Source organism: Macaca fascicularis, chromosome 3 (genome assembly GCF_037993035.2).
Source record: "Macaca fascicularis isolate 582-1 chromosome 3, T2T-MFA8v1.1".
Lineage (NCBI taxonomy): Eukaryota > Metazoa > Chordata > Mammalia > Primates > Cercopithecidae > Macaca > Macaca fascicularis.
The window spans coordinates 52,165,227-52,189,499 of NC_088377.1; the positions used below are offsets into that span (position 1 = coordinate 52,165,227).

A 24,273-nucleotide genomic window follows, 5' to 3' on the forward strand; every position below is an offset into this window, starting at 1 on the left:
GAGTACGTTCTGCATTTTATTTTATTTCTGCAGGCACTTTTCTCACCAGCAAGAACACAGCCCAAGGAAAGGACCCAATAACCTTTCAAAACCCAAACTGCTGCATGCGGTGAGGGCCCAGGGTCCTCCACGGAGAGGACGGGCGTCTTCCTTTCCTACCAGGAAGGAGTCAGCCCGAAGCCGCTGCTATGTGCAAGGCGGCGTGCAAGCACCGGCTCCAGCTTTTTGCTGTCTCTTCTTTCTCTTTGGGGCTGGGCTGGGTGTGCATTCTGGTGCTGATGCTTTGGCCTGTGAGGCTGAACTAAAGAAGTGTAGATGTCAGATGTGCCGGTGCCATCCTGCATCTCCCAAGCATGCTCCCACTCACTCACCTTGGCGCCTCGACCCGTTCAATTACGGCTATGAAGAAGCCACCGCTGAGCGTGGTCTCAGGGGAGGCCCGGAGGCAGTGCTTGGCACCAGGGAATGTGCTCAGGCCTCGGTGGGGCCAGGCAGGCAGGGCAGGAGCTAGCCTGTGAGGGAAATAGCCCCAGTGCTGGGTAAGAGAGCAGCTCACCCCTGTCCCCCCTCCCACGACCCTGGCGCACGCCCCGTACCTGAAGGCACCAGGGTTCTGCTGCAGCGCATCTCGCACCACGTCTTCATTCTCCTCCTGGCAGAGGGAGCACGTGGAGTAGACGAGCCGCTTCAGGGAAGGGAAAGTGAGCGCGTGGCACAGGGCTCGCTGCTGGAACCCCGCCAGGGCATGCAGACGCGCCGGGCTAGGTGTGCCTGCCCCGGGCTCCTCCAGCTGTCTGCTCGGCATACCTAAGGAAAAGCGTGTCTCGGTCACACAGGCTGCCTCAGTCCTGAAATCCTCACTTCACAGAGAACCTTTGCCACAGGGTCCCCAGCCCATTAAAGTGTCAGAACCAAGACCAAAACAAATGATGACTCTGGGTCTAGGCTGCTGTGGACCTACAAGTCCGTCGGCCACGCTTTCTCCCCATCTCACCTGAGCCACTGCAGGAAGGATCCAGCAGGATATAGTGGACCTCACGGTAGCGTGGGTCTGAGGGGGAGACCGCCAGGAAGTCCTCCTCAGCCAGCTCACAGCAGGAGATGCCAGCCCGGGCCAGCAGCGTGGCCATTGATGCCAGCCGCTTGGCATCCAGGTCAAAGGCAAAGATCTTCCTAGGGCAGAGGGCAAAGCAGGGGTGACCTGAGCACGCATGGAGCAGCTAAGGGCCTGTCACAGCCAGCCAGAATGTGCAGGTTAAGCTAGGACACACGATATCGAAGAATGTGCAGGTTAAGCCAGGACATACAACATCGAAATGGCCTACGTTTAAAGAGCCCAGGGTCAGAGGTAACTGGCCTGGGGTCTCCGCCCCAAGGGCTAAGGGATCCACATCTCACACCTGCAGTGGGGGAAGCTTAGCTTGGGCCAAATACCATGAACTGCTTTGGTGCAGCAGGAAAGAGTAAGCGGACGCCATCCTTTCAGCCTTCATTACCCACTGAAAGGCATAGAATCAAACCCCATGCCCTCCTCCCGGCTCCTGACTGTGGCACTCACCCTTGGTTCTTCAGAAGAGCAGCCAAGTGACTGGTCTTATTGCCTGGGGCGGCACAGGCATCAATGACATGGGAGCCTGGCGGAGGGTTCAGCAGCATGGCTGGGAGACAGCTTGCCTGGCGGGCAGAGCACAGGGGCCGGCTGAACAGAGACCCCAGGCTAGGCCCTTCCCACACCTACACATTCTTCTCTTTTCTGTTCCTCTTGCTTACCCTGTCCTGCAGAATGAGGTGTCCGGCCCGGTACAGTGGATGTTCATGCAGATCTGTCTGGGCGGGAAATACCAGCAGCTCCGGCATCAAGGGGTCCAGGAGAAAATGCTTCCCCTTGAGGGCTCGTAAGTCGTCGAGGCTGCCAGGGAAGAACCATTCATCATTTCCCGAATTTCTCCCTGCCAGGCCCCATTCCAACATGCAACAAATGTTACCCCAGCTACGGAGAAATCAACAGGGTGATAAGCTAGAGGCTGTGGAATCCTATGGAATCCTCCGCAGTTGAGGGAATGGGTTGTCAAGCCAGACTGATGGCTCAGGAGCCCCCTCTCCTGTTTACCAGCAGTGGGAGCCTGGGCAAGTGATTCAATCTCAAGGCCCACTGGCATCTCTGTAAAATAGTAGGTGTGAGGATTCAATGAGCCAATATATCCAAGATACTTACTTGGCACAAATTAATAAATGTTAGCTATTCCTGTTGAAGCATAACCTTCGAGAAAGGTTACTTTACGGGGGGGTGAGGGGATGCAGGGAGGTGAGAGCTGAGCTCATTCCTGATGGATGAGGAGTGTGAGGCACTTAGGTTAAAACTCCATTCACTGTAACTCAGTAAAGGAGGACCGCCCACTCTACCCGATCCATGCCGAAATGGGCCTAGAGAGCCACATGTCTCGGTTCAGAAATCTATCAAAGCGATAGAGCTGGAATTCAAACGCAAGCAGCTGTTCTCTGCTATTCCAGCCTGGTGTCCAAGCAACATGGTAGAGGCAGAAGAAAGGATCTTACAAAGAGTGGGGGAAAGGAAGAGGGGCAGAGGCTGCTTCTCAGAGCCACCAAAGGACAAAACGAGACAGGTGTGAGCCCAGTGCTAGTGGCATGGGACAGGAACCAGCCACTGTTGCTGGCCCACTGGTGCACACAGCACCGTGGCAGATGGACCTGGAGAGAAGGCAGGAGGGACAGCACAATGAAGCCAAGAAAGGGCTTAGCATGGCCGGGCTCAGTGGCTCACGCCTGTAATCCCAGCACTTTGGGAGGCCCAGGCAGGCGGATCACCTGAAGTCAGGAGTTTGAGACCAGCCTGACCAACATGGAGAAACCCCGTCTCTACTAAAAATACAAAATTAGCCGGGCACAGTGCTGCATCCCTGTAATCCCAGCTACTCAGGAGGCTGAGGCAGGAGAATTGCTTGAACCTGGGAGGTAGAGGTTGCAGTGAGCTGAGATCACGCCATTGCACTCTAGCCTGAGCAACAAGAGCGAAACTCCATCTCAGAAAAGAAAGAGCTTAGCAGGGGAGTAACAGCATCAGATCTGCCTTTAGAGCTTCCTACAGTCAACCTCAAGGAGGAAAATGCAGTGAGACAGTCTGGAAGCAGAGGGACCAGTCTGGGAAGTTCTTGTGGTAATCCCAATAAGAAATGAGTGCTTAACCTAGGCAGTGTCCAAGGGGATGAAGAGAAAGGAGTAGAGGCCAGGTGCGGTGGCTCACGCCTGTAATCCCAGCACTTTGGGAGGCCGAGGCGGGCAGATCACCTGAGTTCAGGAGTTTGAGACCAGCCTGGCCAACATGGTGAAACCTCATCTCTACTAAAAATACAAAAATTAGCTGGGCATGGTGGTGGGAGCCTCTAATCCCAGCTACTTGGGAGGCTGAGGCAGGAGCATCGCTTGAACCTGGGAGGCAGTGAACCAAGATCATGCCATTGCACTCCAGCCTGGGTGACAGAGTGAGACTCAGTCTTAAAAAAAGAGAGAAAGGAGTGGAGCTGAGAAAGATGCTGAAGGTGGGGGAGTAAATGATTGGAGGGAGGGGAAGGAAGCACCTAGGATGACTCAGTTTCTGGCTTGATCAAATGGGTGGAAGATAGTGACATCTGTTAGATTAAACTGGGGATGCACTAAGTGTAGTTTGAGAGGAGAGATGGCGAACGCAGCGGCTGTGGCATCTGTGGTGCATTCGTATGAGCCTGAGGAGGAAGGGAAGTCTACTCTGGGCGGTGAGAATCACCAGGTCGCAGGCAGGAGTTCAAGCTAGAGAAAAAAATGTAGAGATCCAGAAAGAATGTAGAATGGGACTCCTAGGAGTTTGATGTTTAAGGGATGGGAGGAAGACAAACCTTGAAGATGGAGAAACTGCTGGAAAGGTAGGAAGAAAGCCCAGAGAGCAAAGTCACAACTATCCAGCCACTTCTCTTCCCACTACCCCACCTCCCTAGATGAGGACGGCCAGGGCTCTAAGCTCTCACCTGGAAGCCCGACCCTGATAGGAGAAACCTTGTCTCTTGAAATAATCAACTACATCATCGGAGCAGGTCTTGAGAGTATTCACACGCACAAATCGAGGCAGCTGGGAGACTAGGACGCAATGAGCAGTGAGTAGACAGAAGCAAAGTTCCCCGCCTCCCCCACCCCCAACTCCTTCCAGCTCACCTGGACCAGGCCTGGATCCCACTTCCAACAGGTCCTCATTCCGGCTCACACCCCGATGAACCTTAAGCCGAGCCAACTCAGCCTTGAGCCTCGCCTGGTGCCGGCCCAATAGAGCCTTCCATCGGCCCCCACCACCTCGAAAGCCCTTTCCCAACAACAACTCATACACTAGCACCTGGGGATGAGGAAACAAACACGAAAACAAAAAAGCCCTAAGCATGACGCATAAATGCCTTAGAACTAACTCTAATAGAGCCCCGGCACTGGAATGGCTAAACAGATAACCTGGCAGACAAAGGTGGGGTACCTCACCCAAGATCACACCAGAAATTAACTACAGAACAGGATCAGAACCTGGCATCCTGCTTCCCAGCCTTAGACCTTTTCCCCACAGATGTTCACCAGTAGACCTCTGCACCCAACTTCTTGCCGACATTACCCTTTCGTGGGTTTGGGGTTTTAATAACTGGGGTCTAGCTCTGTAGCCCAGGCTGAAGTGCAGTGGCCAGATCATAGCTCACTGCAGCTTCGAACTCCTGGGCTCAAGTGATCCTCCCCCCTCAGCTTCCCGACTAGCTAGGACCACAGGTGCGCGCCGCCACGCCCGACTTCCTTACAGTCTCCGCCACTACTACTCTGTACTTCGGTTATTTAATTCTTCAAAACACTCTAAGTTTAAGCATTTTCATCCCATTTCAATTCGCTACCCAGGGAAGGTCTGCTCATACTCATTTCAGATGAGCGACTTGCTCCAGTCCCGCCGTGCACGGCAGCAGAGCTAAGACCAGATGACAAAGCGCACACCGTCGGGGTTCACTTCCCCGCCCCGCCCCGCCCCGCCCCGCCCCGCCCCGCCCCGCCCCGCCCCGCCCCGCCCCGCCCCGCCCCGCCCCGCCCCTCCGCTCACCTTGGCCAGGTGCGGCCGCAGCTTCTTCTCCGCACGGAGGAGGCCGGCGCTGGCGATTACGGCATCCAGCACGGCGGAGTAGCGCTGCGTTTCGCACACCAGCGCGTACAGCTGCTTCACGTTCTGTAAAGCCGAGGGAGACAGGCTGGGACCGGGGCTCCGCCGGCCCTCCTCGCCGGGCCCCAACTCCCGACCCCACCGGTGCCCGTCTCACCCCACCCCGGGTTCCTCACCCCACACCCCTACTTCTCGCGCCCGGGCCCGCTACCTGGAAGTTGCTGGAGTACACCAGCCCCTTGATGGAGCCCTGGCGGTTCTCCACGCCTGCCAGCACGCCTGCCGCGACAGCGTACAGCCCCATGTTCCCGCGCGCCTTTACGGCTCTGTCGCAAAGCGCACCGGGCTCTGCGCACGCCCGAACTTCCGGGGTCAAAGAGCACGACCTTCCGGGACCGGAAGTTCCGGTCGAAGTCCCCCTGCAAGGAGTGTGTGTGATCGCGCACCTGCCGGGGTGGGGAGTGCGACTCTACGAGCCCGTTTGGCCATTTCTTCTCTAGTTCTTCAGTCTTTGCCAATCTGATGGGCAAACAATGGGATTTTACTGCTGTTTAACTGCAGTTATTGAGGTTGAATATCTTCACATGTGTATTGGTCATTATATGTATATATGTATAAATTTTTTTTGAGATAAAGAGTCTCACTCTGTCACACAGTGTCGTGATCTCGGCTCACTGCAACGTCTGCCTCCCGGGCTCACGCCATTCTCCTGCCTCAGCTTCCCGAGTAACTGGGACTACAGGCGCCCGCCACCACGCCCGGCTAATTTTTCAATTTTTAGTAGAGACGGGGTTTCACATGTTGGCCAGGCTGGCCTCGAACTCCCGGCCTTAGGTGATCTGCCCGCCTCGGCCTCCCAAAGTTCTGGGGTTATAGGCGTGAGCCCCCCACGCTGGCCGTAATTATGTGTCTCTGTGTATTGGCTTATCTTCCTCTGTCATGTGTCCTCCAATGGCTGTGTTCTCAGGGAGGCTTTTTCTGTGCAATGGCAGAGAAGGTCCTAGCAACTCCAGGTCCACAATGTTCACAATACCTGCCACTCACCCTGCACCAGTGACCACATTAGTCCCAGAGCCAAGCAAGAAAGCACATGGGGTATTTGGGTACCTGAAATGGGCCGGTTTGGTCAAATACAGTAAGTGATGTAGGTATGATCCAGGCCTTAAAGCCACAATAATAGTTTGTTTTTGTTTTTGTTTTTGATGAGGTCTCACTCTGTCACCCAGGCTGGAGTGCAGTGGCACCATCATAGCTCACTGCAGGCTTGAACTCCAGGGCTCAAGCAATCCTCCCACTTTACCTTCCAAGTAGCTGGGACTACAGGTGTGCACCACCACACCCAGCTAATTTTATCTTTTGTAGAGATGGGGGTCTCACCATGTTGCCTGTGGATGGTCTCGAACTCCTGGCCTCAAGCGATCTTCCCACCTTGGCTTCCCAAAGCAGTGATTACAGGCATGAGCCACTGTGCCCAACAAGGATTTTGTTCTTTTATCTTGAGAGAAATGGTAGTCCTCTTAAGGATTTTAAGTCATGGAGTGCTGTGCTCACATACACTTCTTTAAAAGATCAGTCTGGCCAGGTGCAGCAGCTCACACCTGTAATTCTAGCACTTTGGGAGGCCAAGGCAGGCGGATCATTTGAGGTGAGGAGTTTGAGACCAGCCTGGCCAACATGACAAAACCCCGTCTCTACTAAAAATACAAAGATTTAGCCAGGCATGGTGGCAGACACCTGTAATCTCAGCTACTCGGGAGGCTGAAGCAGGAGAATCGTTTGAACCTGGGAGGCGGAGGTTGCAGTAAGCTGAGACTGTGCCACTGCACTCCAGCCTGGGGGATACAGCGAGATTCTTTCTCCAATAAATAAATAAATACATACATACATACATACATACATACATAATCAGTCTGGCTACAGTGTGGGGATATAGGATAGAGGGAGCAGAGTTGAGGAAGGGAGAGACCAATGGGGGTCATGGCAGTCACCTAAAGCAAGAACTGGTAGCCTGCACTGAGTTGGTAGCAGTGGAGTTAAGTTGAAGTTGGCAGTGCGACCACTAAGTTAAATCCCCAGAACTTGCTCAGGAAAAAGGACAGGTCAAGAGTAACTCATAGGTTTTTGGTTTGAGCAGTTGACACAGTGATGCTGTGTCTTTTGGTAGGATGGGGAAACCCAGGGTGGTGGAGTGGACAATGGCCACCCAGAGAGAGCAGGTCCTAATTCCTAGAGCCTGGAAATGTCACCTTCTACGGAAGAGATCTGTAGGAGTGATCAGGAGAAGGATTTGCAGAGAAGGTTATCCTGGCTTATCTGGGCAGGCCCTATGTGGCATCACAAGTATCCCTATAAGAGAGAGGCAGAGAAAGGCCATGCGCAGTGGCTCACACCTGCAATCCCAGCACTTTGGGAGGCCAAGGTTGGCAGATCCCTTGAGCCCAGGAGTTCGCAACCAGCCTGGCCAACATGGTGAAACCCCATCTCTACTGAAAATACAAAAATTTGCTGGGTGTGGTGGTGCATGCCTGTAATCCCAGCTACTCAGGGGGCTGAGGCAAGGGAACTGCTTGAAACCGGGAGGCGGAAGTTGCAGTGAGCCGAGAGCGCGACATTGCACTCCAGCCTGGATGACAAGAGCAAGACTCTGTCTCAAAAAAAAAAAACAAAAACAAGAGAGAAGCAGAGGAAGATTGGACTGACATATACAGAAAAGGCCGCATGAAGACAGAGGCAGAGATCGGAATGATGCAGCCACAGGCCAGGAAACACCAGGGCGTGGCAGCCACCACCTGAAGCTGAAGAGGAAAGGGGCAGGTTTTACACCACAGTCTCCAGAGGGAGCGCGGCCTTGCCATAATCGTGATCTTGGATGTCTGGCCTTCGAAACCATGAGAGATTAAATTTCTATTGTTTGAAGTCACCAAGTTTGTGGTTATTTGTTACAGTAGCCACAGGACACCACAGCCACAGGATAAATCTCAGGGATGGGGGAGTAGGAAGATCATGAGCGCAGTTTGGGACATGCCCTTGACGTCCAGGTGGAGCTGCTGAATGGCTGGAGCTCTAGTGGATGTGGCATGTAAGAGACGGGTCTCCTGGAGAGGGAACTTCTGAGTCATCCCTGTGGAAGTGATGACTGGAGCCGTGGGTGTGGAGGTGTAGACAGCCGGAAGAGGAGCCTGGAGCCCCTCAGCATGAGTGGCGAGGAGGAGAGGCTGAATCCTCGAAGGAGACCAAGGAGAGGCAGGAGAGTCAGGGCTGTGGGAGGCTAAGGGCTGCTGTTTGCCCCCGCTAGGCTCCCTCAGGCCCTCTTACTGGTCTGTGCACCCAGTTTGACTTCCAGTGGCCAGAGCCAGCATCTTGGTTACAGGGCTACCCCGGAGTTTCCAGAACCCACTTAGCCTGTCGTATGGTGAGTCAAAGGGGTATGGGAGGCTGGGCCCAGTGGCTCACACCTGTAATCCCAGCCCTCTGGGAGGCCAAGGTGGGAGGATTGCTTGAAGCCCAGACGAGCCTGGGTAACACAGCAAGATCCCGTCTCTACTAAAAATTTAAGTATTAGCTGGGCATGGTGGCAGACACTTGTCGTCCCAGCTACTCAGGAGGCTGAGGCAGGAGGATTGCTTAAGCCCAGGAGGTTCAAGCCCAGGCTGCAGTGAGCTACGATTGCACCACTGCTCTCCAGCCTGGGTGACAGAGCGAGATCCTGTCTCTAAAACTAAAGACTTGAGGCTGGGCATGGTGGCTCATGCCTGTAATCCCAGCACTTTGGGAGACTGAAACAGGTGGATTACCTGAGGTCAGGAGTTCGAGACCAGCCTGGCCAACACGGCGAAACCCCATCTCTACTAAAAATACAAAAATTAGTTGGGTGTGGGGTGCACGCCTGTAATCCCAGCTACTCAGGAGGCAGGAGAATCACTTGAACCTGGGAGGTGTATGTTGCAGTGAGCAGAGATCATGCCACTGCACTCCAGCCTGGGTGACAGAGCGAGACTCCATCTCAAAAAAAAAAAAAAAAAAGAGACTGAAGCATAAAGCAGTATGTATGTACAGCGACTAATATTTGCAAATCATTGAAAGAGAAAGAAAGAATGTCAAATTTATTATCCTTGATAGTAGTTGAAAGTTCACAGTAATAAGGAAAAAGTATACATGGGACTATTTCTGCCCTCAGCTGGAAGCGTCTGCGCAGACAGCGTGGTTAGCAGGGACCATGGGGAGCTCTGTGTGTCCCGTGGCTGCCAAGGCCTGGGGGCTGACGTTTACAAATACACCCCTGGCTGATGGCAAAGGGAATGGGGTCCTGTTCCCTATCATTACATGTTCCAGGGACACACAGGCCTGAAGACCTTCCTAAACAGTGAAGATATCACCTTGGGACCCCCCAACAGAAGCCCGTGAGTCCCTGGTGCCCTGTGGGGATGGGCCTGTGGGCCGGCAGGACCCTGGGTGGCCCTACAGCTTGGTGGGCTGCTCAGGGCTGAGGTGGCCAGGCCCACTGGGCGGGGACAGCACCATGGGCAGCGAGTTGCTGCCCCTCTCGTGCCAGCAGGCGTCCAGGATGGGGTAGAGCTTGCCCTGGAAGTCGGCCTGGAAGGTGTAGAGCGGCCGCAGGTCATCGGGGCGGTCAGCGTCGAAGAAGGTGAGCTCGCCCTGCTCATAGTGCAGGTAGAGCCCAATGCGGTGGGGGTGGCCGGCCACGGGCAGGGGCACCCGGGGGCAGGCAAAGGCTTCGTACACCCGCCCCTCCTTCAGGCCGATCAGCCACACACCGTGCTCGGGGGACCTGTTCAGCTTGCCCTTCCGGCTGGCTGTGCCCTTGATGACCCCCAGGCGCCAGTCGCTCTTGCTGCCCACCACCACCTCCCAGTAGTGGCGGCCGCAGGAGAAGCCGCGGCTGGCCAGGACGCAGGTGCTGTAGTCGAAGCGCTCAGGCTGGCTGGCGCGCCGCTGGGCCAGGAGCCCACACTGCACCACCGTGTTGCCCTTGGAGAGCTCCAGGAGTGGGTGGGCAGTGGCAGGGTCCAGCTTGAGAGGCTCTGGGGCTGGGAGGGAGATCACAGAGGGCCTATGAGGCAACGTGGAGGGCAGCAGACCCCGCCCACAGAGGATGACGGAGGCCCTGAGCTCCCCAAGGAGAGGGGCTGTGTCTTCCTCATTTCTCTATCCCCAGGACCTAGAAGGGGCTGGTACAGGGCTGCTCCCTGAATGAATGAATGAATGAATGAATGAATGAAGTTTTACATAAGGAAGATCAATCACAGACTGATTGCATCCACCAAAGGCAAAAACAGGGTTTATATAAAAGGGAGTGGCTTGGTGGGCTGTTGGGGGCTGAGGTGGCCGGAGAAAGAAATGGACACTGGGCTCAGGGATTCTGGCCCGCCTGCCTGAGGCAGAGGTGCTGGGGGAGGACCCAGAAGACACCTGTCCCACGAGCTCACAGCTCAGCCCTCAGGGTTTTCTGGAGAACCCACAACGACTGCAGCTGTTGGATTTGCTAGCCTAGTCAGCCTATTCAAGGACAAACTAGCCCACCTGAGCTTTTTGCTAGCTACCAGCTGATCCGTTTACCCCAGAAACGTGAAATGTGCTCCCCCGCCCCCCCACCCTCCCCACCCCTTTCCTGCCGCCCAAGATGCCGCAAGGAAAGAAGGCCAAGGGGGAGAAGGTGGCTCTGGCCCCTGCTGGCGTGAAGAAGCAGGAGGCCAAGAAAGTGGTGAATCCCCTGTTTGAGAAAAGGCCTAAGACTTTTGGCCCTGGACAGGACTTCTAGGCCAAAAGGGACCTCGCCCGCTTTGTGCAATGGCCCGCTCAGTCAGGGTGTGGGGGCGGACAGCCATCCTCTATAAGTGGCTGAAAGTGCCTCCCACTATTAACCAGTTCACCCGGGTCCTGGACTGCCAAACAGCTATCCAGCTGCTTAAGCTGGCCCACAAGTACAGACCAGAGGCAAAGCAAGACAAGAAGCAGAGACTGTCGGTCCTGACTGAGAAGAAAGCTGCCGGCAAAGGGGACGTCCCCCACTAAGAGGCCACCTGTCCTTGGAGCAGGAATTAACACCGTCATCACCTTGGTAGAGAACAAGAAGGCTCAGCTGGACCAGGCACAGTGGCTCACACCTGTAATCCCAGCACTTTGGGAGGCCAAGGTGGGCAGATCACTTGAGGCCAGGAGTTTGCAAGCAGCCTGGCCAACATAATGAAACTCCATCTCTACTAAAATACGAAAATTAGCCGGGCGTGGTGTCATGCGCCTGTAGTCCCAGCTACTTAGGAGGCTGAGGCAGGAGAATCCCTTGTACCTGGGAGCCGGAGGTTGCAGTGAGCTGAGATCACACCACTGCATTCCAACCTGGGCGACAGAGAGAGACTCTGTCTCAAAAAAAAAAAAAAAAAAGGCTCAGCTGGTGGTGACTCCACACAGCCTGGGTCCCATCAAGCTGGCTGTCTTCCTGCCTGTGCCTTTGTTCTACAATGGAGTCCCCTACTGCATCACCAAGGGGAAGGCAAGACTGGGACGTCTAGTCCGCAGGAAGACCCGCATCACCGATAATGTAGAGAGTAGTAGTAGATGTTGAGGGTTTTAGAGGTTCTTTAGTGAAGAGTTTTATCGCCTTCACACAGGTGAACTTGGAAGACAAAGGAGCTTTGACTAAGCTGGTGGAAGCTGTCAGGACCAATGACAACGAAGGTGATGAGATCCGCCGTCACTAGGGAGGCAGTGTCCTGGGTCCCAAGTCTGTGGCTTACATTGCCAAACTCGAAAAGACAAAGGCTAAAGAACCTACCACTAAACTGGGTAAAGTGTACACTGCTGAGTTAAATGTACGAACAGGATTCACTGTTCACAAACTGCAATTTCTTTCCTCCTTTCCTTTCCTTTTTTTTTCTTCATTCTTTTCTTTCTTACTGATGAGGTCTCCTCTGTCACCCAGGCTGGAGTGCAGTGGTGTGATCATAGCTCACTGCAGCCTCCCAACTGCTGGGCTCAAGCGATCCTCCTGCCTCAGCCTCCTCAGGAGCTGGGCCCACAGGCACATGATACCACACCCCACTAATTATTTTTTGTAGAGATGGCATCTCACTATGTTGCCCAGGCTGGTTTCAAACACCTGGCCTCAAGTAGTCCTCCCACCTTGGCCTCCCTAAGTGCTGGGATTGCAGGCATGAGCCACCGCGCCCAGCCCCTTCTTTTATACAAACCCTATTTTTGCTTTTGGTGGAAGAAATCACTCTGTTAGCAATCTCCCTTATGTACAAAACAGCATCCTAATAATAAAGGAATGAAATGTGTTTGAGTTGTTTTCGACAGAGAGCAAGAACTAATAGGTTGGTTCAAAAGTAACTGCGGTTTTTGCCATTACTTTTTTTTTTTTTTTTTTTTTTTTTTTTTTTTTGAGACGGAGTCTCGCTCTGCTGCCCAGGCTGGAGTGCAGTGGCCGGATCTCAGCTCACTGCAAGCTCTGCCTCCCAGGTTCACGCCATTCTCCTGCCTCAGCCTCCCAAGTAGCTGGGACTACAGGCGCCCGCCACCGCGCCCGGCTAGATTTTTTTTTGTATTTTTTAGTAGAGACGGGGTTTCACCGTGTTAGCCAGGATGGTCTCGATCTCCTGACCTCGTGATCCGCCCGTCTCGGCCTCCCAAAGTGCTGGGATTACAGGCTTGAGCCACCGCGCCCGGCCTTGCCATTACTTTTAAGGCCACTTGTCCTTCGAGTAGGAAAGACATTTTTTAAAAGGACATCACTTTTTTTTTTTTTTTTTTTTGAAATGGAGTTTTGCTCTTGTTGCCCAGGCTGGAGTGTAATGGCACCATCTCAACTCACTGCAACCTCCGCCTCTCTGGTTCAAGTGATTCTCCTGCCTCAGGCTCCCGAGTAGCTGGGATTACAGGTGCATGCCACCATGCCCGACTAATTCTTGTATTATTAGTAGAGACAGGGTTTTACCATGTTGGCCAGGCTGGACTCGAACTCCCGACCTCAGAAGATCTGCCCTCCTCAGCCTCCCAAAGTGCAGGGATTACAGGTATGAGCCACTGTGCCCAGCCAAAAAGTACATTACTTTTAAAAGTAATGGCAAAAATCGCAATTACTTTTGTACCAACCTAATACCATTTATGAAGCACTAAACTGCAACACACGTATGTCTACATACAAACTCTGCAGCCTGGCTGGGTGGGTGCTAATAGCCCCACTTTACAGATGAGGAACCTGGGGCTCGGAAATGACACAACTTGCCCAGCCACCAGCTAGGAAGGGATGAAGTGAGCATGAACCCAAGCTGTTCGAAACTCAGTCCCATGTTCTCACCAGGACCCTCCGCAAACCTCCGTCTAAGTTCTCTGTAGCTTATTCTCTGATACAATCAATGAACTGCTACCTGCCCTGGGCGGCAGCCCTCAGGAAGGAGGACGGGTCAGGGCCTCACCTGGCAGAACTTTCTGGAAGAGCCTTTTCCATACGGTCAGCTTGATGTCAGCCTGGTGGAGGCCTGGCTTGAAGGAAATGGGGCTGAATGCGCCTTCCAAGGTCCGCGCCTGCGGCAGCTCTGCTCTGCAGGTGACAGTACACAGTACAAGAGAGCAATGTATCATGTGGCTCGCCCCATCCCTCCATCCTATCTACGTCTGCCCAGCCAGATCCACAGCGCAGGACTGCAGTCACAATGCTCATCAATGCCCATCGTCCCCTCCTCTGCACAGCCCTTCAGAGAGGACCCATCTCCTTCCGAGAAGGGGAAACGCTCTATAGCGTGCTTCTCAAGAGTGTAGGTTTGGGGACCAGCAGTGTTGGCTGGAAAATGGTCCAACCTGTTCCCAGTGGAAAGCCAATGGTCCACCTGGGAAATGGTCAGAAATGCAGGTTCTTAGACCCCATACCAGACCTGCCAATCAGAAACCAATTATGGGGGCCAAGTAATGTGTCTTTTTTTTTTTTTTTTTTGAGTCAGAGTGTCACTCTGTCACCCAGGCTGGAGTGCAGTGGCGTGATTTCGACTCAGTGCAGCCTCAACCTCCTGGGTTCAAGTGATCCTCCCACCTCAGCCTACCTAGCAACTGGAACTATAGGCATGCGCCACCATGCCCAGCTAATTTTTTTTTTTTTCTATTTTTGGTAGAGACGGTTTTGCCACGTTGCCCAGACGGGTCTTGAGCTCCTGAGCTCAAGCAATCTACCCACCTCGGCCTCCCAAAGTGCTAGGATTACAGGCATGAGCCACCACGCCCGGACTTTTTTTTTTCTTTTCTTTTTTTTTTTTTTTTTTTTTTGAGATGGACTCCCACTCTGTCGCCCAGGCTGGAGTGCAGTGGCGTGATCTCAGCTCACTGCAACCTCCGCCTCCCGGGTTCAAGCGATTCTCATGCCTTAGCCTCCCGAGTAGCTGGGATTACAGGCGTGCACCACCACACCTGGCTAATTTTTGTATTTTTTGTAGAGATGGGGTTTCACCATGTTGGCCAGGCTGGTCTTGAACTCCTGACCTCAAGTCATCCTTCTGCCTCAGCCTTCCAAAGTGCTGGGATTACAGGCATAAGCCACCTTGCCCAGCCTCTGTCCCTTCATTTAAACCCATGTCCCCTGACCAAATTGTCTCTAAGACTAAAATAAATGTGAGAAACAAGGAGTCTCCCATAAACAGGGAGCGAGGAAGGCTTGGGAATGGCACGTGTTCATTTGTTGGGTCTAGAACATGGATCCACTCTCTTCCCACAATCTGCAGAGCAAGTTTCAGGCAGGGCTGATACTGCCTGCTGTACAAGGGTGAGGAGGGCAAGCAAGGAATGGCCAGCGCTCCTGGATGTTGCTTCTGGCCATTTCCCACCTCTCCCAGCTCCCAGTCCTCCTGATATCCTGCCTTACACCCAGCCACCCTGAACTTCTCATAACCAGAGTCTGCACACCACTCCCCCTTTTACAGGACCGTTCCCTTGGCTTGCCTGGCAAACTCGGGTCCTGGACCCTTCCCAGCCATCAGGCCTGTGCCCCTCTGCCAGGCCCCCCAGACACCTGCTCCTCCTCTAGTGTTTTGTTTTGTTTTCTGAGACAGGGTCTCACTCTGTCACCCAGGATGGATCATGCAGCAGGATGATCGTGACTCACTGCAGCATCACACTTTTGGGCTCAAGCAATCTTCCTGCCTCAGCCTCATGAGTAATGGTGACTATAGGCGCATGCCACCAGGCCCAGCTAATTTTTTCTATTTTTGTATTTTTTGTAGCGATGGGGTCTTACTATGTTGACCAGGCTAGTCTCGAATTCCTGGTCTCCAGGAGTCCTCCTGCCTTGGCCTCCCAAAGTGCTGGGATTGCAGGCATGAGCTACCCTCCTCTAGTATTTCTGTAGCTTGGGTGAACTTCTGCTGTTCTAGGTACCCACAGTTCACCATCTGCCTCCCCACTCGTCTACGAGACCCTTGAAGGTAGGGACGTGACTTTCCTCTGTTTTCCCCAGGCTCAGTTATAGAGTCAGCTGTGGGCAACTGCTTGGGAGGCGCTGGTTAAGCCGAATGGAGGAACCAGTGGAGCTGAGATGCCTGTGCCTGCAGCCACCAGACCCTGGCTGAGCTCTCTCCAAGGTTATTACCTGGAGGCCATGGAGTGGAACTTCTGGAAGGCAAGAGAGAGGGAGGTTAAGGCTAGAAGGTGCGAAGCCAGGGCACTGTTGGGAAGGGGAAGGCCCTGGCGGGTATGGGGACGGGACACCCCCCGTCCACTCACCCGGATGAACTCGTGGTGGCCCTCATTGCCGAACTCTTCCAGCACACACTCGGCTTGGGCCAGCCGCTCCCGGGTTCCCTGGGCCTGCTCCAGCTGCATGTCCAGGGAGGCCACCAGGCCACGGGTGTGACCCCCTATCCCCTCCAGGCAGCGGGCCTTCTCCTCGTCCACCAAGTGGTGCAGCTCCTGGAACTCACGGCGGATCACCCAGCTGAAGACATCCGACTCATTCTGGGACAGGGAGGGCTGGTCACTGCAGAGTCACAGCCAAGCTGCCAGGCTCTGGCTGGCTGGCCTCAGGGTCCCCAGGGCCTTCCTGACTGGGCTGGTCCTGGGACCTGGGTTCCAGGGGAGGCTGCATGGCCTGACGCCGAGCAGGGAGTTCACCCCATGCTTGGGGAGCCCTGGAGGTGGCCATGGGGAGGGTGACCCCAGCTCCCATTTCAAATGGAGTGGCTCTGCTTTGGCATGTTTTAATTTTTTTTTTTTTTTTTTTTTTTTTTTTTTTTGAGACAGGGTCTCACTCTGTTGCCCAGGCTGGAGTGTAGCGGCATGATCATAGCTCACTGTAGCCTTGACCTCCCAGCCTCAAGCAATCCTCCCGCCTCAGCCTTCCGAGTTGCTGGGATTACAGATGCATGCCACCACACTCCACTTTGCCTATGTCAGCTATTAAATGTGCATGTAAGATTTTGTTTTATCACAGAGTTCCACACCTGAAGGAAAGCAGGAAGGCCCTGGGCGAGCAGGCTTTGCTGTGAGGGAGCCAGAACTCCCTGCAGAACCCTGAGCTCTGCCTCCACCAGGCAGGGCTGATACCGCCCGCTGCGCAAGGGTGAGGAGGGTAAATGAGGGATGCCCAGTGCTCCTGGATCTTGCTCGGCTCCTGTTTCTGTTTCACAGCCACCTCCAGGGCCGGGGCTCCACACCTCCCGGCCCCATGTGCCTCTCATTTCGGGAGATCTGCCAGGGCCCAGGACTACCAGCCTCTCCATGCCTGTGCACCCAGGTACTGGGAGGGCACCATGACAGGCTGGCAAGGTCAAGCAGACACAGGTGGCACAGGGGCGGAGGAGTCACGCCCATGCTTTGAGCTGTTTACCCCCTTGGACTCAAGTCCTGGGTTATCTCAGTCTCAAGGACACAGAGGGCAAAAGCCAACCTGGAGCCAGTCCTGACAACAACTGGGTTGAATTCCCTGAGAGGATTTGCACTTTCCCCACCCTGCCCCGGAATGCTTTGAGTTCTGACTTTATATGGAAGGCCTGGTTTTCTGTAAAGGACCAATGAGAACTCAGCTCTAACAGAAAGTGAAGGTGGCCGGTCCCAGGCAGGGGGCAGAGGGAAGGGCACTCACGACAATTCGGGTCCGGTTGTTCACCAGTTTGGCGATGAGCTCATCCACCTTCTTCTGCTCCTGCTTCAGCTCAGAGATGAGGGCTGCGAGCTTCTCCTGGAGGCAACAGGCCATGGCCCCATGAGCAGCTGATTTCTCCTCCTCTCAGCTCCTTGGGTCACCTTCTTGGGAGTATCCCAATGGCCACAAGCACTCCCAGGGAAACCAGGGTGGGAACCAGAGCCACCCAGGTATCCTTGAGTCCAAAACAGGTTAAATTGTTCAAGAATAGTCCAGGCACGGCCGGGCGCGGTGGCTCAAGCCTGTAATCCCAGCACTTTGGGAGGCCGAGACGGGCGGATCACGAGGTCAGGAGATCGAGACCATCCTGGCTAACACGGTGAAACCCCGTCTCTACTAAAAATACAAAAAACTAGCCGGGCGTGGTGGCGGGCGCCTGTAGTCTCAGCTACTTGGGAGGCTGAGGCGGGAGAATGGCGTGAACCCGTGAGGCGGAGCTTGCAGTGAGCCGAGATCACGCCACTGCACTCCAGCCTGGAGACTTCAAAAAAATAGTCTCAAAAAAAAAAAAAAAAAAGAATAGTCCAGGCACAGTATCTCATGCCTGTAATTCCAGCACTTTGGGAGACTGAGACAGGACTTCACTTGAGGTCAGGAGTTTGAGACCAGCCTGGCCAACATGGTGAAACCCCATTTCGATTAAAAATACAAAAATTAGCCAGGCGTGGTGGTGCACACCTGTAGTCCCAGCTGCTTGGGAGGCTGAGGCACGAGAATCACTTGAACCTGGGAAGTGGAAGTTACTGCTGGAGTGCAGTGAGCCGACACCACGCCACTGCACTCCAGCCTGGAGACACAGCGAGACTCCGTCTCAAAAAAAAAAAAAAAAAAAAAGATAAAATAATTCAAGCATATTCTAGTCTGGGCACAGTGGCTCATGCCTGTAATCCCAGCACTTTAGGAGGCCAAGATGGGAGGATGACTTGAGGTTAGGAGTTTGAGACCAGCCTGGGCAACATAGTGAGATCCCATCTCTAAATTTTTTTTTTTTAAGAATATTCTGCATTGACAGCAGGAACTTCCCAGGCATAAGAGGGTCTCGATGTCACCCCTCTGCGTGACATGGAGAGAGTCACTAAATGTTACAGCTACCGGAAGTCACCATGTGATGCTGGCACTTCCTGGATTGAATGCTGCCTGTAGGGGACCCACCAGATGGACTCTGTGGTCACCAGCAGATCCTGAATTAGTGGGTACTTAATCAGGAGTCATCGCCAAAAGGCCGGCGCCAGGTGAGGCTAATTCTAGGGCCAGTGCTGCTTACCCAGGCCTGGGTTAAACCTGGTGAATCCTCACGCCTATAAACACCTGAATCCATTGCTGGTGGACTTGGACACAGCATGGATTTGCGACCTCCCCAGGCTGACATAAATGCACTTCTCCTGGACTGCCCTGGCCCCAAATCTGGCCTAGCTTTGGGGATGCCAACCGGGACTCCTGGACCACCAGCTACTCCATGACTTGACCACAGCCCCCATCCGTTTGTACTCATGCAGTGTACGGAATCTTTGGCTTGGATCGTGCCCAAGCACCGGAGAGCTGCAAGGGGCTTTCAGGAAGGGAGCTGGGTAAAGAACAAAGCACTTGCTGGCATAAATGGACAGCGTCCTTGCTCTGGAGAATGAGGCTTCAGAACATCTCACAGTGGCCCCAGAAGGGCATTCCAATGCCACCCTCCCCAGGCAGACGGACGGGACTCATTCCTTCCCAGTGACAGGAACTAAGTTACGCAAATCAATGCACCCATCAATCGAGCATCTCAAGATCTCAATAAACAGGAGGCAACAGGAACACCCAAAAGAGGGCAATAAATGAGTACAATTTAGTTACATTCTGTGTTGCAGCAGAGAAGAGCCCTGGGATCATCAAAACCCAAATCTGGCTGGGTGCAGTGGCTCACGCCTGGAATCCCAATACTTTGGGAGGCCGAGGCGGGAGGATCACTTGAGGCCAGGAGTTTGAGTCCAGCCTGGACAAAATAATGAGACCCTGTCTCTCCAAAAAAAAAAATTAAGCCCAAATCTAAAACAGGGACCCAAGCTGGGCCCCTGGATCCTAACCACAAAGGACAGACAAGCTCCCAGCCTGTTTCCCTCCCTCCTTCCCATCAACTAATAAAACATAAACTCAGCTTCCTCACCCGCAGTTGGCTTCCACCTTCCATACTCCCCTAAACCTGCTCTTATCAAGATAATCAGTTCTTACTGCTACATCTAACACTTTTCAGTCCTCAGAGACATTTCACACAAGTGATCTCCTCCTTCAGTGCTCTCTCCGATTTCCGGGAGGCCACACTCAGCCGGTGTTCCCGCTCTGAGGATTCTTTCTATCCCTTTTTCAGGGCTCTCTCTCGCTCAATCCAGATTTTAAGCCTGGTACCCCTTGGGGTCATCATCAATGTCTTCCCTTATCACTATGTAGACTCTCCTGGATTGGTCTTCTCCATCAAAGGGGACTTCAGTGACCACCAGGAGGAAGGACCCTCCACACCCCTTGCCCTGAGCCGCATTGCTGTCCTGGTCTACACGCCCCCAACCCGACTGCACATCCCCAGGCACCTCCTGCTCAACCTGCCCATGACAGATCGTTCTCTGCGATCACTTCATCTGTACAAGGGGAAATTACAGCACTGGAGTCAACCTCCCCGTCCCTCACCCTCCTTGCCACACACAGGTGTCAGGTTTTTTTCTTTTCGAGATTTGTCTTTGGTCTGCCCCAGGCCTTTGTCCCAGTTCCCACCGACTTAGGTCCTGGCACCCTCATCTCTCGCTGTCCTTCTGCCTCACCCTCAAAGCTCCCCTCTGCCAGAGGGATCTGAGCACATCACCACCAGCTTCAAACCCTCCAGCCCCCGCCTTACTCCCTCATCCTGTGAATAAACTCCAAATCCCTTCCAGGGTCACACTGGCCTCTCCAGACCCCGGCCGCAGCTTACCTCGCTGGCCCTATCTCGCCCCCACCCATGCTCCCTCCAGCTTTATGCTGGGATTACAGGAGTGGCCACTGCGCCCGCCCAACCAGGCTAATTTTGAAATTTTTGTAGAGACAGGGTCTCACTATGTTGCCCAGGCTGGTCTCAAACTCCTGGACTCAAGTGATCCACCCACCTCGGCCTCCCAAAGTGCTGTTATTATAGGCATAAGCCACCCAGCCACGTGTTTTATAACAGGTGGTTTATATATATAACACCCAGCCAGGTATTAAAGAATGATCTGCTAGGTTTGGTGATGGCCTACAAAGGCAGGAATTCACTGATTCAGCATTTTGGACATTTACAGTGTGCCAGGTATGGCTCCAGGCACTGAAATACACCAGGGGACAAAATGAAGTCCCCATCCTCATGCACTAGAGAGTGCAAACAGGGGAGTGTCCAGAAACAAAGAGCCTAGGGCAGTGGCACATGCCTGTAATTCCAGCACTTTGGGAGGCCCAGGCAGGATTGTTGGAGGCCAAGGAGTTCAACACCAGCCTGGGCAACATAACAAGACCCCATTTCTACAAAACATAAAAAAAAATGAGCTGGGCATGGTGGTGTGCACCTGTAGTCCCAGCTACTCAGGAGGCTGAGGTGGGAGGATTGCTTGAGACTAGGCGTTGGAGGCTGCAGTGAGCCATGATCATACCACTGCACTCCAGCCTGGGCAACAGAGTGAGACGCTGTCTCCAAAAAGAAAGAAGAAAAAGAAAGGAGAGAGAGGGGGGGAAGAGAGAGAGAGAGAGAGGAAGAGTGGGGAGAGAGGGGGTCAGAGGGGAGGGGGGGAGAGAGAGAGAGAGAGGGAGGGAGGAAGGGGGGGGAGGGAGAGAGAGAGAGAGAGAATAAAAAGAAAAACAACCAGAACGGCAAATAAAAAAGGAGAGCCCCATCCTGCGCATGTGGCTTCAATCCTCGGCACCTGGGTTGAGCTGCCGCTCAGATGCTAAGGAATGAATGCGCCAGGGCAGGGCTGGAGGGAAATCAAGGATAGCTGGATGCTTTTGGTGCCAGGTGATGGCGCCAGAGAGCACAAGATCCGGTCCCCGCGGGCCCCGCCAGCCCCGCTGCACCGTCGCTCCCCACCTTCATGCGGCTGTAGACGGTGGAGACGGGTGTGACCGGGTGGTGCTGGTGGGAGCCCAGCAAACCGCAGAGGCCACAGATGAGCTCCTGGTCCTTCTCGCAGAAGAGGCTGAGCGGGTTCCGGTGGTGCACGCAGACCTTGGGCTCCGGGTCCCCAGGGAGCCTCAGGGCTTCGATCACCCGAGCCAGGGAGACGTTGGGCGGCGGGGAGCTGCTGCCGTCCACCGCCTGCCGGCACACGGGGCAGCGCAGCTCCGCGTCCAGGTGGCAAGACAGGGAGACCAGGCAGCCCTTGCAGTAGGAGTGGCCGCACCGCAGCATCAGGGGCTCCTTGAAGACCTCCAGGCAGATCGGACACTGAAGCCGGTCCTCCAGCTCCGGCAGGCTCACCTGCCAAGCCATCCACACTCACTGCCCGGGATGAAACACAGGCATCCATCCTCAGTCCTGTCCTCTCCCCTCCTTCTGTCCAGCACTCACCCACCACCCTCAACCCTAAGGAGCACCAGACTTTTAGAGGAAACACTTTCAGTCCTGGATCCCAGTCCTAACTCACATGACCTTGGGCCCCAGTTTCCCCAGCTGTAAAACAAAAGACTGCAATGAAAAAACTGGTCCCTTAAAGATACGTGTGTGTGTGTGTGTGTGTGTGTGTTTACATTTTTTACTTAAATTTGGAGACAAGCATGAAAGGGGCCATCTGCAGGGTCATTTGCAATGACACTAATAATGCAAGGTCCAGCCCCAGCAGGCATCTGGACCTAGAACTGGGCAGCAAAACCCAGGCAAGCTCTCCGCCTTCTAGATCAGTTCCCAAACTTTTGAGAAACTGTTGAAAGCATAGGTGTAATAGATCTAGAGGTCCACCTTCAAAAGTGCTTCAGGGGGTCTCCAGTGAGACCCAGAACTCTACATTTACAGGTGACACTCCCAGGTAATTCTAGAGAGCCTGGAACCTACAAGGCCTCTACCCTGATCTCCCACCTGCTCCCCTACTAAAGCTTGTCAGTGAGACAGGAAGAGCACCAGCAGCCCCCAGGGAGAGCCCAACATTGGAATACCTGGCTTCTCACGATCCGCTGGGCCTCCCACTATGGCCTCAAGCCAGCATCACTCGTCCGATGGATCAAGAGATTGCTCAGCCTTTTCTTCTTCCCAGCAGGGAAACAGCAGGCACAGAGACAGAAGTGGGGAGTGCAGCTGGACGCCTGCACCACTGCCTGGTCTCTGCCCCTTCTCTCCTCCCCTTTCCCAGCGACACTCCTGTGTCCCCAAGGTCACCAGAATCAGGTGGAAACTGGGTTACATCACGGGACTGGGGAGGCAGCCTTTGTTGGGCCTGCTCTGATAACATTCAGGTGCTGGCCTTGGCCACTGTGGGGGAGGGGCAGAAACAGAGGGACTGGGCACACCGTCCACACCTCACCACCCGGACAGGAGCAGACAGGTGCTGGGAAACAGTTCTTTCTGAATCTCAAACTCTTGCTCTTACTCTCCTTTTTTGCGGGGAGGGGCTTGCGGGGCGGGGGAAGACAGCATCTTGCTCTGTTGCCCAGGCTGGAGTGCAGTGGCGTAGTCACAGCTCACTGCAGCCTCCAACTCCTAGGCTTAAGCCATCCTCCCACCTCAGCTGCCTGAGTAGCTGAGACTGCAGGCGCATGCCACCATGCCAAGCTAATTTTTAAAAAAAATTTTGTAGGTACTGGGTCTTGCTTTGTTGCCCAGGCTGGTTTTCAGCTTCTGGGCTCAAGCAATCCTCCCTCCTTGGCCTCCCAAAGTGCTGGGATTACAGGCATGAGCTTTACTGCACCCAGCCTTCCCTCTCTCTCTCTTTTTTTCTAATACAAACTGGCAGATGATGATTTGATCTCTCTATTTAATTTTTAAATTTTATTGTTTTATTTATTTTAGTAGAGACAGGGGTCTTGCTTTGTTGCCTGGGCTGGTTTTGAACTCCTGGCCTCAAGCAATCCTCCCGCCTCAGCCTCCCAAAGTGCTGGGATTACAGGTATGAGCCACCAAGCCTGGCCTCTTTTTTTTTTTTTTTTTTTTTGAGATGGAATCTTGCTCTGTCACCCAGGCTGGAGTGCAGCGGCGCAATCTTGGCTCACTGCAACTCCGCCTCCTGGGTTCATGCCATTCTCCTGCCTCAGCCTCCCCAGCAGCTGGGACTACAGGTGCATGCCGCCACACCCAGCTAATTTTTGTATTTTTAGTAGAGACAGGGTTTCACCATGTTAGCCAGGATGGTCTCGATCTCCTGACCTTGTGATCCGCCCACCTCAGCCTCCCAAAGTGCTGGGATTACAGGCATGAGCCACTGCGCCCGGCCACTTAGATTTTTTAAATTGAGGTATAACATATACAAGTGTGCAAATCTTAACCACACAGCTTGATAAACACTTGATGTTTATCCTCCCACCTCAGCCTCTCGAAATGCTGGGATTACAGGTGTGAGCCACCGAGCCTGGCCTCTTTTTTTTTTTTTTTTTTTTTAAAAAAAAGAGATTTGAAGGTAGCTTTTTTAAGATTTTTTAAATCAAGGTATAACATATACAAGTGTGCAAATCTTAACCACACAGCTTGATAAATACCTGCTGTATGTATGCACACACTCAAGAGCAAGATGTAGTGTTTCCAGAAAGCTCCCTCCTGACTCCTCCCAGTCATAACTCCTAACAAGGACAGCCACTGTCCTTATTACCATGCTGTCATGTGGCCTGTTTTTGAATTTCACATAAACAGCATCATATAGAATGTACTCTTTTGTGTCTGGTTTCTTTCACTCAATAATATTGAATTGTGAGGTTTTTTGTTTTTTTTTTTTTTTTTAATGTGAAGTCTTTCAACGTTTAGAAATTCAATGACACTCTGCTACACACATTTTGTTTGTTTTTTGAGACAGTT

At 53.6% G+C, this 24,273-nt stretch overlaps 2 protein-coding genes across 14 annotated transcripts; both read right to left on the reverse strand.

Annotated features, from left to right (window-relative positions):
* Window positions 1–3: 3 nt before the first annotated feature.
* On the reverse strand, window positions 4–5,477 carry NSUN5 (NOP2/Sun RNA methyltransferase 5). Of its 12 annotated transcripts, none has more exons than XR_012432308.1 (10): window positions 5,379–5,477; window positions 5,111–5,233; window positions 4,204–4,378; window positions 4,020–4,128; window positions 1,771–1,909; window positions 1,559–1,674; window positions 995–1,169; window positions 597–807; window positions 372–512; window positions 4–296 (listed from the first exon to the last, which is right to left on the reverse strand). XR_012432308.1 is itself a non-coding variant. In XM_074034675.1 (10 exons), the coding sequence occupies exons 3-10, from the start codon at window positions 4,240–4,242 to the stop codon at window positions 170–172; spliced, it is 1,053 nt and encodes a 350-aa protein (XP_073890776.1). In that variant the 5' UTR covers window positions 4,243–4,378; window positions 5,111–5,233; window positions 5,379–5,477; the 3' UTR covers window positions 4–169. The 12 variants fall into 12 exon arrangements, 9 of the variants coding, with proteins under 9 accessions (XP_073890776.1, XP_073890777.1, XP_073890781.1 ...); XR_012432307.1 differs by having other exon boundaries at window positions 4–301; XR_012432309.1 differs by having other exon boundaries at window positions 4–301; window positions 1,559–1,699.
* Window positions 5,478–9,243: 3,766 nt separating this feature from the next.
* On the reverse strand, window positions 9,244–22,605 carry TRIM50 (tripartite motif containing 50). Of its 2 annotated transcripts, none has more exons than XM_015447212.4 (7): window positions 22,428–22,605; window positions 21,367–21,777; window positions 17,250–17,345; window positions 15,893–16,123; window positions 15,759–15,778; window positions 13,603–13,727; window positions 9,244–10,215 (listed from the first exon to the last, which is right to left on the reverse strand). In XM_015447212.4, exons 2-7 carry the CDS (start codon window positions 21,766–21,768, stop codon window positions 9,626–9,628), a joined length of 1,464 nt encoding a protein of 487 aa, XP_015302698.1. In that variant the 5' UTR covers window positions 21,769–21,777; window positions 22,428–22,605; the 3' UTR covers window positions 9,244–9,625. The 2 variants fall into 2 exon arrangements, with proteins under 2 accessions (XP_015302698.1, XP_015302696.1); XM_015447210.4 differs by having other exon boundaries at window positions 15,759–15,781.
* Between the last annotated feature and the right edge of the window lie 1,668 nt (window positions 22,606–24,273).

Excerpts from the sequence above, each read along its gene's own strand:
- NSUN5 (XM_005549351.4), bottom strand. The coding sequence starts at position 5,471 with ATGGGGCTGTACGCTGTCGCGGCAGGCGTGCTGGCAGGCGTGGAGAAC. Across the intron at positions 1,675-1,770 it reads ACCTCATTCTGCAGGACAGG|GCAAGCTGTCTCCCAGCCAT; the intron begins GTAAGCAAGAGG and ends TCTGCCCGCCAG. Across the intron at positions 1,174-1,558 it reads GCTCTTCTGAAGAACCAAGG|GAAGATCTTTGCCTTTGACC; the intron begins GTGAGTGCCACA and ends CCTCTGCCCTAG.
- TRIM50 (XM_015447210.4), bottom strand. The coding sequence starts at position 21,768 with ATGGCTTGGCAGGTGAGCCTGCCGGAGCTGGAGGACCGGCTTCAGTGT. Across the intron at positions 17,346-21,366 it reads CCGTCTACAGCCGCATGAAG|GAGAAGCTCGCAGCCCTCAT; the intron begins GTGGGGAGCGAC and ends TGTTGCCTCCAG. Across the intron at positions 16,124-17,249 it reads ACAACCGGACCCGAATTGTC|AATGAGTCGGATGTCTTCAG; the intron begins GTGAGTGCCCTT and ends TCCCTGTCCCAG.